Source organism: Rhipicephalus microplus, unplaced genomic scaffold (assembly GCF_043290135.1).
Source record: "Rhipicephalus microplus isolate Deutch F79 unplaced genomic scaffold, USDA_Rmic scaffold_236, whole genome shotgun sequence".
NCBI lineage: Eukaryota > Metazoa > Arthropoda > Arachnida > Ixodida > Ixodidae > Rhipicephalus > Rhipicephalus microplus.
Genome location: NW_027464807.1, coordinates 71,489 through 84,810, shown reverse-complemented (window position 1 = coordinate 84,810; position 13,322 = coordinate 71,489). Strand labels below are relative to the sequence as shown.

The 13,322-nt window shown below is 46.3% G+C and overlaps 1 protein-coding gene across 1 annotated transcript in view; it reads left to right on the top strand.

Annotated features, from left to right (window-relative positions):
• Positions 1-13,322, top strand: part of LOC142792725 (E3 ubiquitin-protein ligase MIB2-like) — a 126,188-nt gene that overhangs the window by 42,035 nt on the left and 70,831 nt on the right. The window contains exons 5-7 of the mRNA XM_075885655.1: positions 233-330; positions 7,375-7,476; positions 10,167-10,299. Of these exons, the coding sequence (XP_075741770.1) occupies positions 233-330; positions 7,375-7,476; positions 10,167-10,299 (333 nt within the window). The remainder of the gene's footprint in view (positions 1-232; positions 331-7,374; positions 7,477-10,166; positions 10,300-13,322) is intronic.

The window sequence follows — 13,322 nt, the reverse complement described above, 5'->3', positions numbered from 1 at the left end:
ACGCCACCCTGCGTAAGACTATGCCAGTGAGCTTGAGCGTATTGTTTCCAGCGCGTACGGCTATAGTCGGAGCAAGGAAGGGAGGTACAGGAAGGAAAGACGGGGATGTTAGCCATGCAGCTTGAGAGGGCTGTTACGCTATCCTGCACAGGGGAAAGGGGTGGGGGAGTTACGCAAAGAGGCGTATTGACACAGCTGAGGGCCGACACTGATATAACTTGTCTGTCGACAGCTCCTCCACAACGTCCGAGTGCCGGAGAGCGAAACGATGGCGCTGGCTCGCAAACGACTGAGCGAGTTTCCATCACCGGATATGTCGCAAGGCCACAGGTAAATACCGAATAAAAAAATTAATGGTAGGTATCTGAAAAAATGCAGTGCGCATTTTGGAAACGAACAAAGTGACACTGATCATATTACACAGTACTAACGATGCCTGAACTGGCAACGCCCGGCCTACTTAGTGAATATGGATACACTCCAGGCCTTAACTGTTCGTTATGCTTGGTTGCCGAGTTTAACAGTGTAAGAGCTTCTCCAGTAATTGGCTTCAAGGAATTGCATGATGACCTGCAACATTGATAAGGGGACGTTTTGATGAGACGGTTCGTCGTGCTGGTGGTTACTGACTGTGCGTCAGTGTATCTTTATTTTGTGTGGGCGCCAGTTTCTGAGCGCATGAATGGAGCACGCTGTGTGGATCAATTTGTAATGATTCAACGAGAATACAAATTTGTCTTAATTCGGGCAAGAATAAAATTAAGTTTATTTCTCCTAGATGTTTCAATCCTTTTATAACCTACAGTACTGCAATAAAAATTGTACCAGTAAAAAAACTAATACTCTGCATTATTTTGTAACTTCCTTATGTTTGGCCGCATTTCTGGCATTTTTCATAGCGTACTAAATAAATTCAAGCAGCTTTTTCTTATTTGCGAATTTTGAATTAAGCAAGCGTGTGCTTGAGAACAGCATTACTTCAACGTATCAAATTGTGTCCCTAGGCATTTACGTTCGTCATTATGGCCTTTTTATTTAGGCGTAATTGTTTCTTTTAATTTTAACGAGATTGTATTGATTCAACATCCGGGCGTCATTTTTCCCGCGATTATTCATATCAGACTATATCCTAATATCTCACCGCCTGAACATCTCGAGTGCGTGTGCATGCTTAGTTTTACAAATGCACAAATGTTTACGAGTAGCAGCTAATTACGATGAACGAAATGATTGAGGTGGGGACATTTTCATTCTCTTTCAAAAATGTTTTTTTTAAGTAAAGCATAGAGTTGATTCGCAAGGATTGGAAACTATTTGTGCCTTCTGTGTTCTTTGAAATACTTGAATATCAACTTCTTTAGGAACAAGAATATTCGAGGAAAACTGTTTTTCAATATGAAGCAATGACACTCAATAGTCATAAATTTTATTCAAATGAAAGTGAAGGACAGAGATTGCATGAATTCGTTCGAAAAAAAACAACGTACGTACGTTCACGTACGTATACAGCTGCCATTATAATGAACCAAATGTTTTGTGAATGAGTAGCAAGTGAATCGTGATTGTCCATAGTGCATGATTACCATTATAGTAAGGGAAGGAAGTGTGCATTTAGGGACTCGTTTTTTTAGTTAGACATTATATTTACGCGACAGCATTAAAGAAATTCTGGCGGTGGGGTCGGTTTCGTTGCTTGTGAGCGAAAAAGCATATATTCGGGAGTGAAAATATTGAATAGATGCAAATAAAATAATAACAACGCCAGGCCTGCGCAGAAGGCGGAGCAAAGTCGCAGCGAAATCCAGAAGAGTGTCCTTTCAGAGCCCTTTCCGAACACTCGTTGGGTAACTGCTGCAAGCTCACTTGCTTGATACCCACTACAGCATTAATAATAAACATTTTTGGGTAGTAGGCCGGCATTCGCTGCGCTTTTTTCGTCTTTGTTCTGAGAATCGTGGTATTCGCTAAACACTTGCAAGGAATTTTGTGCTAATTTTTCATGCAGTGTCTGAGGTCCATGAGGAATTATGCCTGAAGTGGGTATGCGCCACATTCCAGAGCACAAGATGCGAACGCCCTAATACCGCCATTTTAGCCCAAAAGCACTTAACCGTTACTTGCTCATATTTTGACGGTATCGACATTGATCATGACTTCCTAGAAATACTTCCTGAAAAGACGAGGTCAGATCCTCTTTAAATTCTTAATATTTACAGCAGTCCCAGCTCAAGACACCACCGATTTACCACCATTTTTGCTCGGGCTAAACAAGAAGCCCGGAGAAGCCCACTCCTCATTGTTGGCGACTTCAATTCTCCAAATCAGTTACAGGGTCACACAACATCCACGCCTTTAGAGCCTTATGGGCCCATATACAGGATCATCAACTCACCCTGCACAATGACTTCGAATTGCTTATCCGCTTAGGGAAGAGCTTCTCTAAAGACACATCACCAGATCTCACCATGACCTCTCGGGTTAACTCAGTGTCACAGGTCCCGTTAATTTGGGAGGCGATCGCCGGGCTAATTCCAAGGGCCGAAGTATCGGCTCCCCGAACCTCACCACGAAACCGTGGACAATTTAGAAGTGGTCCTATTTGGCGCGCCAGCGGACGCCGACTGTGGTCCAAATAACAAGTCAGAGGCGAGAAATGATAAACAAAACAATATTATATTCTCAATATTGGCAGATCAAAAACAATACACAAGTATGCACACTCAAGAATCGTTGAATACAATATGTCACCAATCAAACAACGTACTATACAGTACAATCAGCCACACTCGAAACAATGGGCACAGGCAACAATACGCACTACAATGCAGTCGCATGCATTGAACAACCAAGACACTTAAAGAATAAAGAGATAGAAAACCTATTCAGTCCAAAGTTCTTGGAACAAAAGTCTGGATGATACTCTTCCGAGAATCACTCCCTTAAAGTCCAGCGTTGTTGTCGTTCCGCTGCTCCCGAAGTTTCTCTTCCAGGAAACCTCACGTGTTTCCGATGCCCCCGAAGCTTCTCTTCCAGGAAACCTCGCTCTGCTGCCTCCGAAGTTTCTCTTCCAGAAAACCTCACGTCTTCACTTGGCTGCTCTCCAAGCTTCAAACTTCTTCACCGGAAACACGTCGGCTTCACACACGCAGCTGTTGCTACGCGTCTTCGCTCGATAGTGGTAAACACACACTCTTGCCTGTAGCTCGAGTCGTCAACCCTCAGGTGGAAATCATCTTCCTCTCCTGCTTTGTCTCTACGGAAATAACCTTCACCGACTACACGGCGGAATCCCTACGCGCTCTGGCGCTAACTTCCGTCTTCTCCTGATCTCTCATCTCGGCTGCTCGATTAAATACCTTCTGCGCGAGATTCCAGAAAGTTCTCATCGTTTCGTCGGCGCGATACGCAGCGAAGGCTGGGGAGAGGGCGAGGCGGTTCGAAGGCCGTCCGCGTCGGATGACGCAACCCGGCATCACCCCGCCCCTTTCCATCTAGAACATTCGAGGGCTTGCTCGGGCGCCGATGAGAGGAAGTTCGTCGGTGAACGTACGCTTCCGAGGGGACTGGTCGCGCGCCCGGGGAGTGTTTGGATGCTTGTTTTCTTTTTTTTATTGTTGACCTCGCGGCGTCTCTCCCACGCTTTATCGCGAGAATTTGGCGGCGCGCTCTTTTGAGCGCTCGTTTTGTGACGCTCAGCTAAATGAAAAAAAACATTCAAATCAATTTTGGTAGCGACCACTAGGTCATTCAGACCTTTCTTAGTTTATCTCATAAACCGATTAACATCAAACCTCCCAAACTAACGGGTTGGGACAAATTTCGGCAAACTCGTGTGAATAATTCTCCCACTTTCATAGAAGATTTACAAGAATGGATGCGCCAACTCCAAGCCGAAGTTGACAAACATACTAGAACTATGTCTTTCACACATTTGATGCGAAGCTATACTGCATATGTGGGAAGCAAAGGAATCGCTATTAAAACGATGGAAAAAACACTGCCATAACCGTAGGTTTCGCATCCGTGGCTCGATCACGACATACATGCACCTGCTTCCCAGCTAGTCAAGTCAACAATGGGATCAAATGTGCCAGAGCATGCTCGGTAATCTCGATAGTAAGAAGACTTGGCCATTTCTGAGACATTTGCTCGACCCATCGACATTGCGTGCGCATCAAAATCATTACATAACTCGGTTATTGCACAAACACGAGGTTAATATCCCGCATCTTTTTCAGGAGCTTGCGCGATTGCACTTTCTCCTCATTTCAGCTCACGCGCATTCAGATTATGCTGGCGAGGTCAATGAACTTCTTGACGCCCCAGTAAGAGAAACGGAAGTTAGACATGCTTTATTTTTTTCTTAAAACTACATCTGCCCCGGTTATCGATAAGGTAACTAATACAATACTTCGAAATCTCTACGATCAATCAATCACTGTCCTCACAGACTACTACAATCACTGTTTCAATACTTGCTCTCCGCCTAACTCGTAAAGCTAATAAGCCCTCAGACATAGCTAACCTTAGACCTATTTCTTTGACGCCATGTTTAGGAAAAACTCTCGAACATGTCCTTCTTAATCGCTTAAACAAGTACGCAGACGATAATCGGTTTTTCCCACCAGAGATATTTGGCGTTCGTCAATCGCTCTCTTGACATAATGCCATGCTGAGGCTCAAGCATGACATTCTTACTCCCAGTGGCAGTAAAGACACTCAAGCCAGTCTAAGGCTATGTTGTTAAACGGACCTGCACGGTCCGTTTAACAACATAGCTCATGCCTCCATTTTATGCGAATTGGATAACCTTAACTTTAAGAAGAAAATGTATGACTATATCTGCGAAATCTTCAGCAACCGCATGGCTATCATTAGTCTCAATGACCCAAATTTTCCCCCAATCACCCTAGGTAGCTTTGGCACACCTCAGGAATCAGTCCTCTCGCCATTACTTTTTAACCTAGCTAAAAGTTATATTTCTGAGACGCTACTTAAAATACCAGATCTCCAATATATTGATCTTCGATAACATTACCATATGGATGAAGGATGGATCTGATGGATACATTCAAGATACCTTACAAGAGGCTGCAGACGCAGTTACTACGACAGCTAGGCTTATGAACCTCGAGTGCTCGCCAGCTAAATCTGAGCTTTTACTGATCTCTGCTAAAAAGTGCGACAAACCCAGCATTCATATACACCTGAATGGGAAGCAAGTTCCTGTCGTATACAAAATACGGGTACTAGGCATGCACATTCAGTCTAACTCAATACTTACATGCTCCAAACGGTTGCCACCAGCATAAACCACACAACCATAATTATAGGAAGAGTGTCCAATAAGCACGGATGCCTTCGTGTGGCAGATTTATTAAGACTCGTACAAGCATTTGCCATCAGTTAAATCACCTTCTCCCTCCCATATCCTCACCTCAAGGCCTGAGGAAGATAAGGCTCTAATTCACTGATACGCAAGCTTTACAAGTTTGCTCTTGGAGTGCCAAGTACAGCTTCTATAGAAAAACTTTTGGCTACAGATTCGTTCAATACCTTTAGCAATCTCGCATAACCCTACCTGACAGCTAAATGCCAATGCTTATTGAACACCCACACTGGTAGGCGTATTTGAAACTCCCTAAATCTTACTCCAGCACCGATGACTAAGGAGAAATTTAATGTTCTCACCAGCTACATGAAAACTTTCGTATCCCCCCAATCCCTAAAATTATGCACCTTGTTCATCATGAGCATAGAAGAAAAGAACGAGCTAAATCTCTTCAGAAAAAGTTCTTGGTCTGCAATGATGTGGTCTATGTTGATACCGCAGATTATCCTTGTGGGCAGAGATTTGCGTTAACAGTTATTAATTCTGACGGCAGTGTTGCAACGGCAGCATCCATTCGAGTCTCGTCTTCGGAAGAGGTGGAGGAGGCAGCGGTTGCACTTGCTGCTGCGATTGCTCATCCTTCTGTCATATAGTGAGTGATTTGAAAACTGCCGTATACAACTTCGGGGCGGGTAGGGCTCGCAGGACAGCCCTAGCCATTCTCTCCTGTAATCCGCCATCCGAACTTGTTGCGTTAATCTGGACACCTGCTGACGCAGGCTTAATTAATAACGAGGCAGCCCACGCAAGTGCTCGAGCTTTCACTATCCGAAAAAGCTCTCCCAGGGAACGTTTCAGAAACCAGCAAATTACCTATGTATACCTTAAGAAAGATTACTTACATGCGACGACATTTGTGGGCACTGCCACCTCGGTCGCCTATATAGCCTTACCGCCTTTACAACGTCAGTTCTCCCGCAGGCGTGAGGTCCTCTGGCGTGAACTACAAACCCAAACTTTTCTCTCCCCTACCTTACGCCACAAAACTTATCCCGGACTTTACCCCAATTCCGACCGCAAGTTTTGTACGGTAAGGAAAGCGGACCTTAACCACATTATGTGGCAACGTCGAAATCACTCTCCTACCCCAAGCCTTCGTAAACAAATAAGTAGTCAGGAGCTGTGGGAGGCTGTCATGCGCAGCTACAACCCCGACCTTCAGGAGGCTACCCTGAGGTGGGCTGAGGTGGTAGAAGAGGCCTACTGCGAGTAGGTTCCCTCACCTTCTCTCAGCCCTTTTCCCTTAAGATGGGATAAATAAAGTTGTTTCTCTCTCTCTCTCCGCCGAGTTGGCTCGCTGTTACGTTTTGCAACAGACGTGCCGAAAGCACCAGACAAGTTCCGTGTGAACGACGTTTATTGACCCATGCTTGTGGGTTCGTGGCTCGGGCAAGAAGAGGAGCGCTATCTCTGCTTTTTAACACCTAGTGGCGCATGCGCACTTCGCAGAGTGCTCTTATCAATGGAGCGCAAGCCGACACAACACTCGCGATATCAGATGCTTTCAACAACGCGGCGTCGCGGCGTCAATGTGACGATTGTGGGAGAGCATTCACCGAGGCGAACGCTGCTTTCGGCGGTAGTTTCTCAAGCGGCACAGTGACTTCGGCAGCGACGCCTGTGACCGCCTTTGGTTCGAGAAGAACCATTGTGATTAACGCATTGTAAAACGCTTTAACTGCTCATTACATTCCTTCATGACCATGCTCATGCGAGGCACAATGTGCGGCATGTGAAATAAACACTGGTAAATTCAAGCCAAGCGTGTGTCTAACCACATTAAGAAGCGCGAACGTGTAACGAGTAATTGTGAAACGCTTCAGTGCCACGTCGGGTTGAAGCCACTGCTAAACACTGGAGCCGCACGTTTCAGATTTTGCTGGTTAACCATTCGTACGGAGTGCTTGGGGGTGATTTTTAACTTTCAGATGTGACGGTCGATTGGTGGCGTATTTTGTGTATAAGCTGACAACGGCTTTCAGGCATCGTTTTCTCCTGGAGACCTGGTGAAGGTCATCGACAACCTGAGACAACTGAAGATCCTCCAGCATGGTCACGGTGGATATGTCGACAAGATGGCACGGGTGAGATGTGTCGTCATTCTCCACTGTAGATGATCATTTCGTTCCTCGAACGTCAACATTGTTGAGCTTTCTTCAACGGCAGTTAAAGGGAATTATTTACGCCTAAGCGGGCGTAGCCAGGCGTGTAGGAATGGCAGTGTTAAAACGGGACGCCAAGTGTGCCACATATCTCTGCCCAGTTTCAGCCGCACTCACTGTGTTAAGTGCATCCAGGGTTATGGTCATGCAGGTTTCTGTCAATAAGGATCCCTGATGTTGCGTCCCAAGAGGTGCTTGATACCAAAGTTTACCCCTGCAGAAAGCCGACGATAAATTGCAGACCTTTGTGAGGAGGAACGTGATCGGATAATTTCCATTTTTTTGAGTTCGTAGCGAACATGACTTCCTTTCGGACGCAAGCAATCTGTGGAGACCATGGTCACTGCGCTGTAAACTTGTTTGTACTTCAAATGATTCAGCTGTTTATCACTAGTTGAATGCAGGCCTTGTAAGCCTCTCACGAATCACGTGCCACAGGGAAGAATGATGCTATAGTAGCTGCAGTCATAAGATTGGTATCGATGCGATGCCTCTTTACTGGTACAATAATCACAAGTTCTACAACTGTCTGTCATGTAGCGCTATAACGCCTACGCAGCTTGTAACGTGTTCACGCGTGAGTGTGTACTATATGCTGCGGACAAGTCCCACGTACCCATCATTTGCGACGCGATGCAGCATCCAACGGCACGTAGTGAACAGCACATGTTCCACGCACGGAGAACGGCGTAAAAGCAGACATGATGGGCGGTCACGGACGACTGTGGAACAGGCTCTATGCAAACAACGGGGTACAGATGCTCAGGATTATTTTGCCCTCTGTGTCAAACCGTTTATTGCAAATAGGTTTTGATATTTATTGTTGCAGGAGAGCGCATATTGCTTTCTTTCTGAGCTGCATGGTAACTAAAATGTGAGTAAGTAGCTTTATCTTTGATGTAGTGTTTCCTTCTTTCGGCTTTCTTTTTATTCCGCCGAAACGCGTGTGCATGCTGTGTTCTTTCGGTGATCATGTGTGAGAATAATGTATTCTCTCTTTGTGCTCATGTACGAGAGTTTTTCTATCCGGTCACTTGCTGAATCAACTGTAATCGGCTGGGAAGCTTAGTCAAGCTCAAAGGAGCTTTGTCTTCCAATGCCCCCTACTTTTTGAAACGGTAAAAAGAAAAGTACAGTTTCGCCAAAAGCGTGACACAATGAATGCGATAGCAACACATTCGAATGTTTTACGAAGCAAGGCTAGCATATTGAGGAGGAATAATAATTGTAGTAAACATGCGCTTGCTAAGTAACCAAGTTTCCTGCGGCGTGGCCACAGTGGATGACAAACAAGGCTCGTGCGTAGTGACGGCGTTGATGAGAAGCGCCTCCCGTGGGCAACGCATGCTGTAACAGGCTATATGTCGTGTGTCGCCGCTGGTGGCAGTTGGTTATGTGTAGAGCGGATCTATATGTGAACGGCCGCTTCAGTTACATTTTTGGCACCGTTTTTTCGTGTTGATAGGGCAGCCCGTAGAAGCTCCTGCCTGCTTTGGGGGCAAGAGCCACGCGCTTATCGTTGCCGTGATAGCGCGTCAACTATAAGCGCCCCCCCCTCCCTTTCTTCGCTCACGATATAGACGGTTTTCCACAGTTTCAAGCACGTGATATAATGGTCTCCTTTTCGCTTCTGCACCGTCGCCGATGGCCGGCCGATTCATCCCCGCTGCTCCCGGGTAGAAGGCCAGCAAAGCAGGCGTAGAACATAGTCCTCGCTGCCCTTTTTTTCATTTTCTTTTTTTATTCTTACGCACTGGCAGACATTAGGTGTCCTTCTCCTTCTTCAAGAGCCACTACCACAACCATTTCTCGCCGTAGGCTGCAAGGCAACGTTTGGAGCACGCCACATCGCGGCCGCGCTGCCGAGAAGGCCGTGGCACCATCTAGTTTTGCATAGACAAACTAGCTGCAGAAAAGCGTCTATAAGAGCGCTTGCAGATGACGTTCGCACCGCAGTTAGAGAAGGCTAGCGCATTTTCCCCCGTATATTTACCCGCGACAACATATATATGGCGGCGAGGGCAAAAACCAGCCGAGACTGTTCATATAATTGCTCTCGCAATAACAATCGACTGTTTGACTCTTGCGATCAGCGCTCGTGTGCGTGGTGCCCGCCCCGCCGTGGCATGGGCGTGGAAGTGCTGTTCGGGTCATGGAGAAAAAATGAATACGGCAATCAAGGGTTGTCGACACCACCGAGGGTCCGCAAGGACCACTGCAAGAAGCGTTGCAAGGAAGCATCATGAAGGGCATCATTAATGGCACTCGGCATCCCAAGGGGGCGTCATGAACATGATCCTATATAGCTTTGCTCGTGGATCATCTTCGCGAAGTGGATAGACAGACGTTGTGAAGGGCCAGTTGGTACATGATATTGAGGAGGAAACAGCGCAGAAACTGGACAAAGAAAAATGACCACACAACACAGCGCTTGTGTCATTCTTTATTCGTCCCGTTTTTGCGCTGATTCCCCCTCAGTACTATTATATGTTTCAGTGCGCCCGTGCTGTCTCCCATCAGCTTCCATTGGGGACAGATGGTTCGAGGAATCCCATAGTACTAAGTGTTTAAAGAAGGGCAGTGTGTTTGTTCATTTTATTTACGTTTTGCAGTGCATCGGGAAAGTTGGTGTCGTGGATCGTGTATATACGAGCCGAGACGTGGAGGTGATAGTCAACAATGAGTCCTGGACGTTCAACCCCCTATGTTTGACTTCACTGGGAAACAGTGCAGGCAGCGAAATCAGTTGAGTTAACCAAACTTCTTCCTCACTTTTTGCAATTTTAAAAGCCCAGTGTATCCAAGGGCACGATCAAACAGAGAAAGCAAGAGAGCAGAGCCCACAGAGTATACTTTATTTTTATCTGAGGGCTTTGTTGTTTTCTATATACCACTAGCTTCTAGCGACATTACGTTCCTTGCTTGGCGACTTTTGGCCCGCTTCTTGTGAACCGTATGTTGAGATGCTCGGCTGTGTCTGAAAACCCAGAATAAGATGTTTTAGGTTAATTGTAAGACATAAATGCATAATTTTGCTTAAGATACGAAACACGAAACAAGACAGTCGGGATAACTAAGGAAGGTTATTTGAGTAAGGTCATTGTAAGAGTGGACGGTTTTGTTGGAAGCAGCTGCTATTATTGCGGCACCTGGTGAACCTTATCTCAACCACGTGCTGATTTCAACAGCGTGATGGCGCTATAGGAGTTCATTGCGGATGTCATGCAGAGGGAAGCGCAGCTGTCAAGTCCCAGCCTTGACGCAACTGTAAAGGGTAAAATAGTGCAAGTTAATCGAGCAATGGCAAGTACGCATCGAAACTGCACAAACTAACACATCACCTCACGTAAGTGAAACAAGGAAATCTACGTTTAGCAGTTCACTCTTTCGCTTAGTGGTACCCGTTTCGTGCCTTCTTTTGTGCAGTAAGTACTAGAGGCTCTATACTGCCGCCCTAGGTACTCGAATTAGCATTTCGGTCACCTAAGTTATTTTTGTAAGGCACTCATCTATCTGTGAAGAAGAAGATGCACCTTTGGCAAGCCGCATCGCCAACGCCTTGGTACTGGGCTGTTCTCTCACCTCGTGCTGATCGTCACCGGCATCTGCTTTAAAGGCTGTTCTGTTCCGATTGCGTTTTATTCGTGGAGCCGCCGTCACAGCACACGTCAATAAACCCCTTTTCCCATCATTCTTTTTTGTGGGGGTGGGGGTGGATGACTGTGACACAACTTTGGTTCCTGGAAATATTGATAGGTCTTATCGACTTTCTGACGGTGTGTCTGAGACACATGTATTCGTAGACCCCACAAAGAGAGACAAAGAGAGAGTACGAGGAATGCATTTTTATTGAATGGCCAGGTTTTCGTCTGAGTAACAACTGAGTCGTTTCCTTCTTCCTAAATGTCGCGAACTTAAGCTGCTCGTATTCACAAGCTAACCACTGAAGCAATGTGTACGACCGGGCCATGGGGTATCTTGTTGCAGGATGCAAAGCCCACATACGGAGAAACTGTCAGCACACTTTACAGCGCTCACATTTTACCCACACGTTTGAAACAGCCCGTATATTGGGGTCATACTTCGTCGGCCAAAAAGGTCGTGAGGCGGTTCGTAGCGCGCTCCACGGGGAGGCATCCGTTGCCTTTCTTTCAATCGCCCGAACATGTTGTCAATTGACAATTACGGTTTACCGTTGGCGTGACAGCGGGGGTCACGGAGGGCGTGGTTAAAGGAATAGTGTTACCGTGCTGCAAGCGTTCGTTGTGAACAGCGCTTTAGTTTAGCGGGATAGCGTTTACGTGCTTTGCGTACCTCTGCATGAACAGTGGCGCCATTTAGCGGAGGTTGAATAAGTTGAAGCACAGTGAAAGGTAAAAGAAAACGACAATGCTTGGTTGTGTCACCGCTCCAAGCAATGCTAAGTTTTTGTAGCAATAATAAAGGTAAATAAATATGAACGACGCACCAAACGCCAAAGTATTTGTTGCCCCATTGATCTTCTACATTGATCTTCTAGTTAAGTCCAGAGACGTTCAAAACGGGAAGCTGTCTCAAAAACTGCGCTGACTTATCCGTAATATTCGGTCATAGAAGCTAAATGAAGGCAGACGAAGCCATTTGGAATTGTCGTTTGCTGCGAACATTGTAGATCTTTTAACAACTACACCGAAATCGCATCAAAGCGGGCTTCCGAACCCACATGCATGTTTCACCTACTACAGGCTGTAAAGGTTTTCCTAGTGTCGGGAGTGGTCCCTGTGAAAGCAGTTGCCCCGCCGCGGTGGTCTAGTGGCTAAGGTACTCGGCTACTGACCCGCAGGTCGCGGGTTCAAATCCAGGCTGTGGCGGCTGCATTTCCGAAGGAGGCGGAAATGTTGTAGGCCCGTGTGCTCAGATTTGGGTGCACGTTAAAGAACCCCAGGTGGTCGAAATTTCCGGAGCCCTCCACTACGGCGTCTCTCATAATCATACGTTGGTTTTGGGACGTTAAACCCCACAAATCAATAAATCAATCTGTGAAAGCAGTTTGGATGCTCGGCGAGCGGGCGGATGAGGGCACTGCTGCTCTCGGGCGGGTGCTGGCCGAAGCAGCCAAAGGAATGCAGACGAAGCCTCCAGTTTGCTAAAACGCATCTCGACGGGTATTATATTTTTCGCGCCACAATTTTGCTTTGACACGGCAATGATACGACTTGATGCGATGCAACGGGTCACAATTCCGCGACTATTCTCTCAAAAAAAAAAAAAAAGAGAGGAAGAGAGAGGCGTGTTTTGTTCCTTGTTGTATATGCCGTTACAAGTCGTCAACGGAAACAGTCTCGGTGTTCCGTGCTCACTGTTCGTTGTTCTATGTTGTTCGTTGTTCCGCGTAATGCACAGGTAATCAAAGAGGCGTATAAGAAGGGCTTATTGACTGACACTTCAAGTGATGCCACATATTACCAGACTACACCACTATCTTTATGCATCTGTAAAAATGCGCGTGAACTTAACCTTCCAGCTATTTAGCGAGGAAGTGTTAAAAGGAATCTTTTCTTACAAAGATCACCCCAGCATGCACTATAGCACAACTGATTCAACAAAAGATCGTGTGAAGAATTTGGAAAGGTTGGTATATGTAATAATCTCAAGAAAGCGACTTTCTCACTGGATTTCGTGCCGACCGGTTGTGTCCCCGAGATCTCCGATGACAGCGTAGCTATGGCCGACTGACTCGCCCTACGCCATCTCTTGACGCCGAAAAGGGCTCTCGCTGAGTGGTGCCC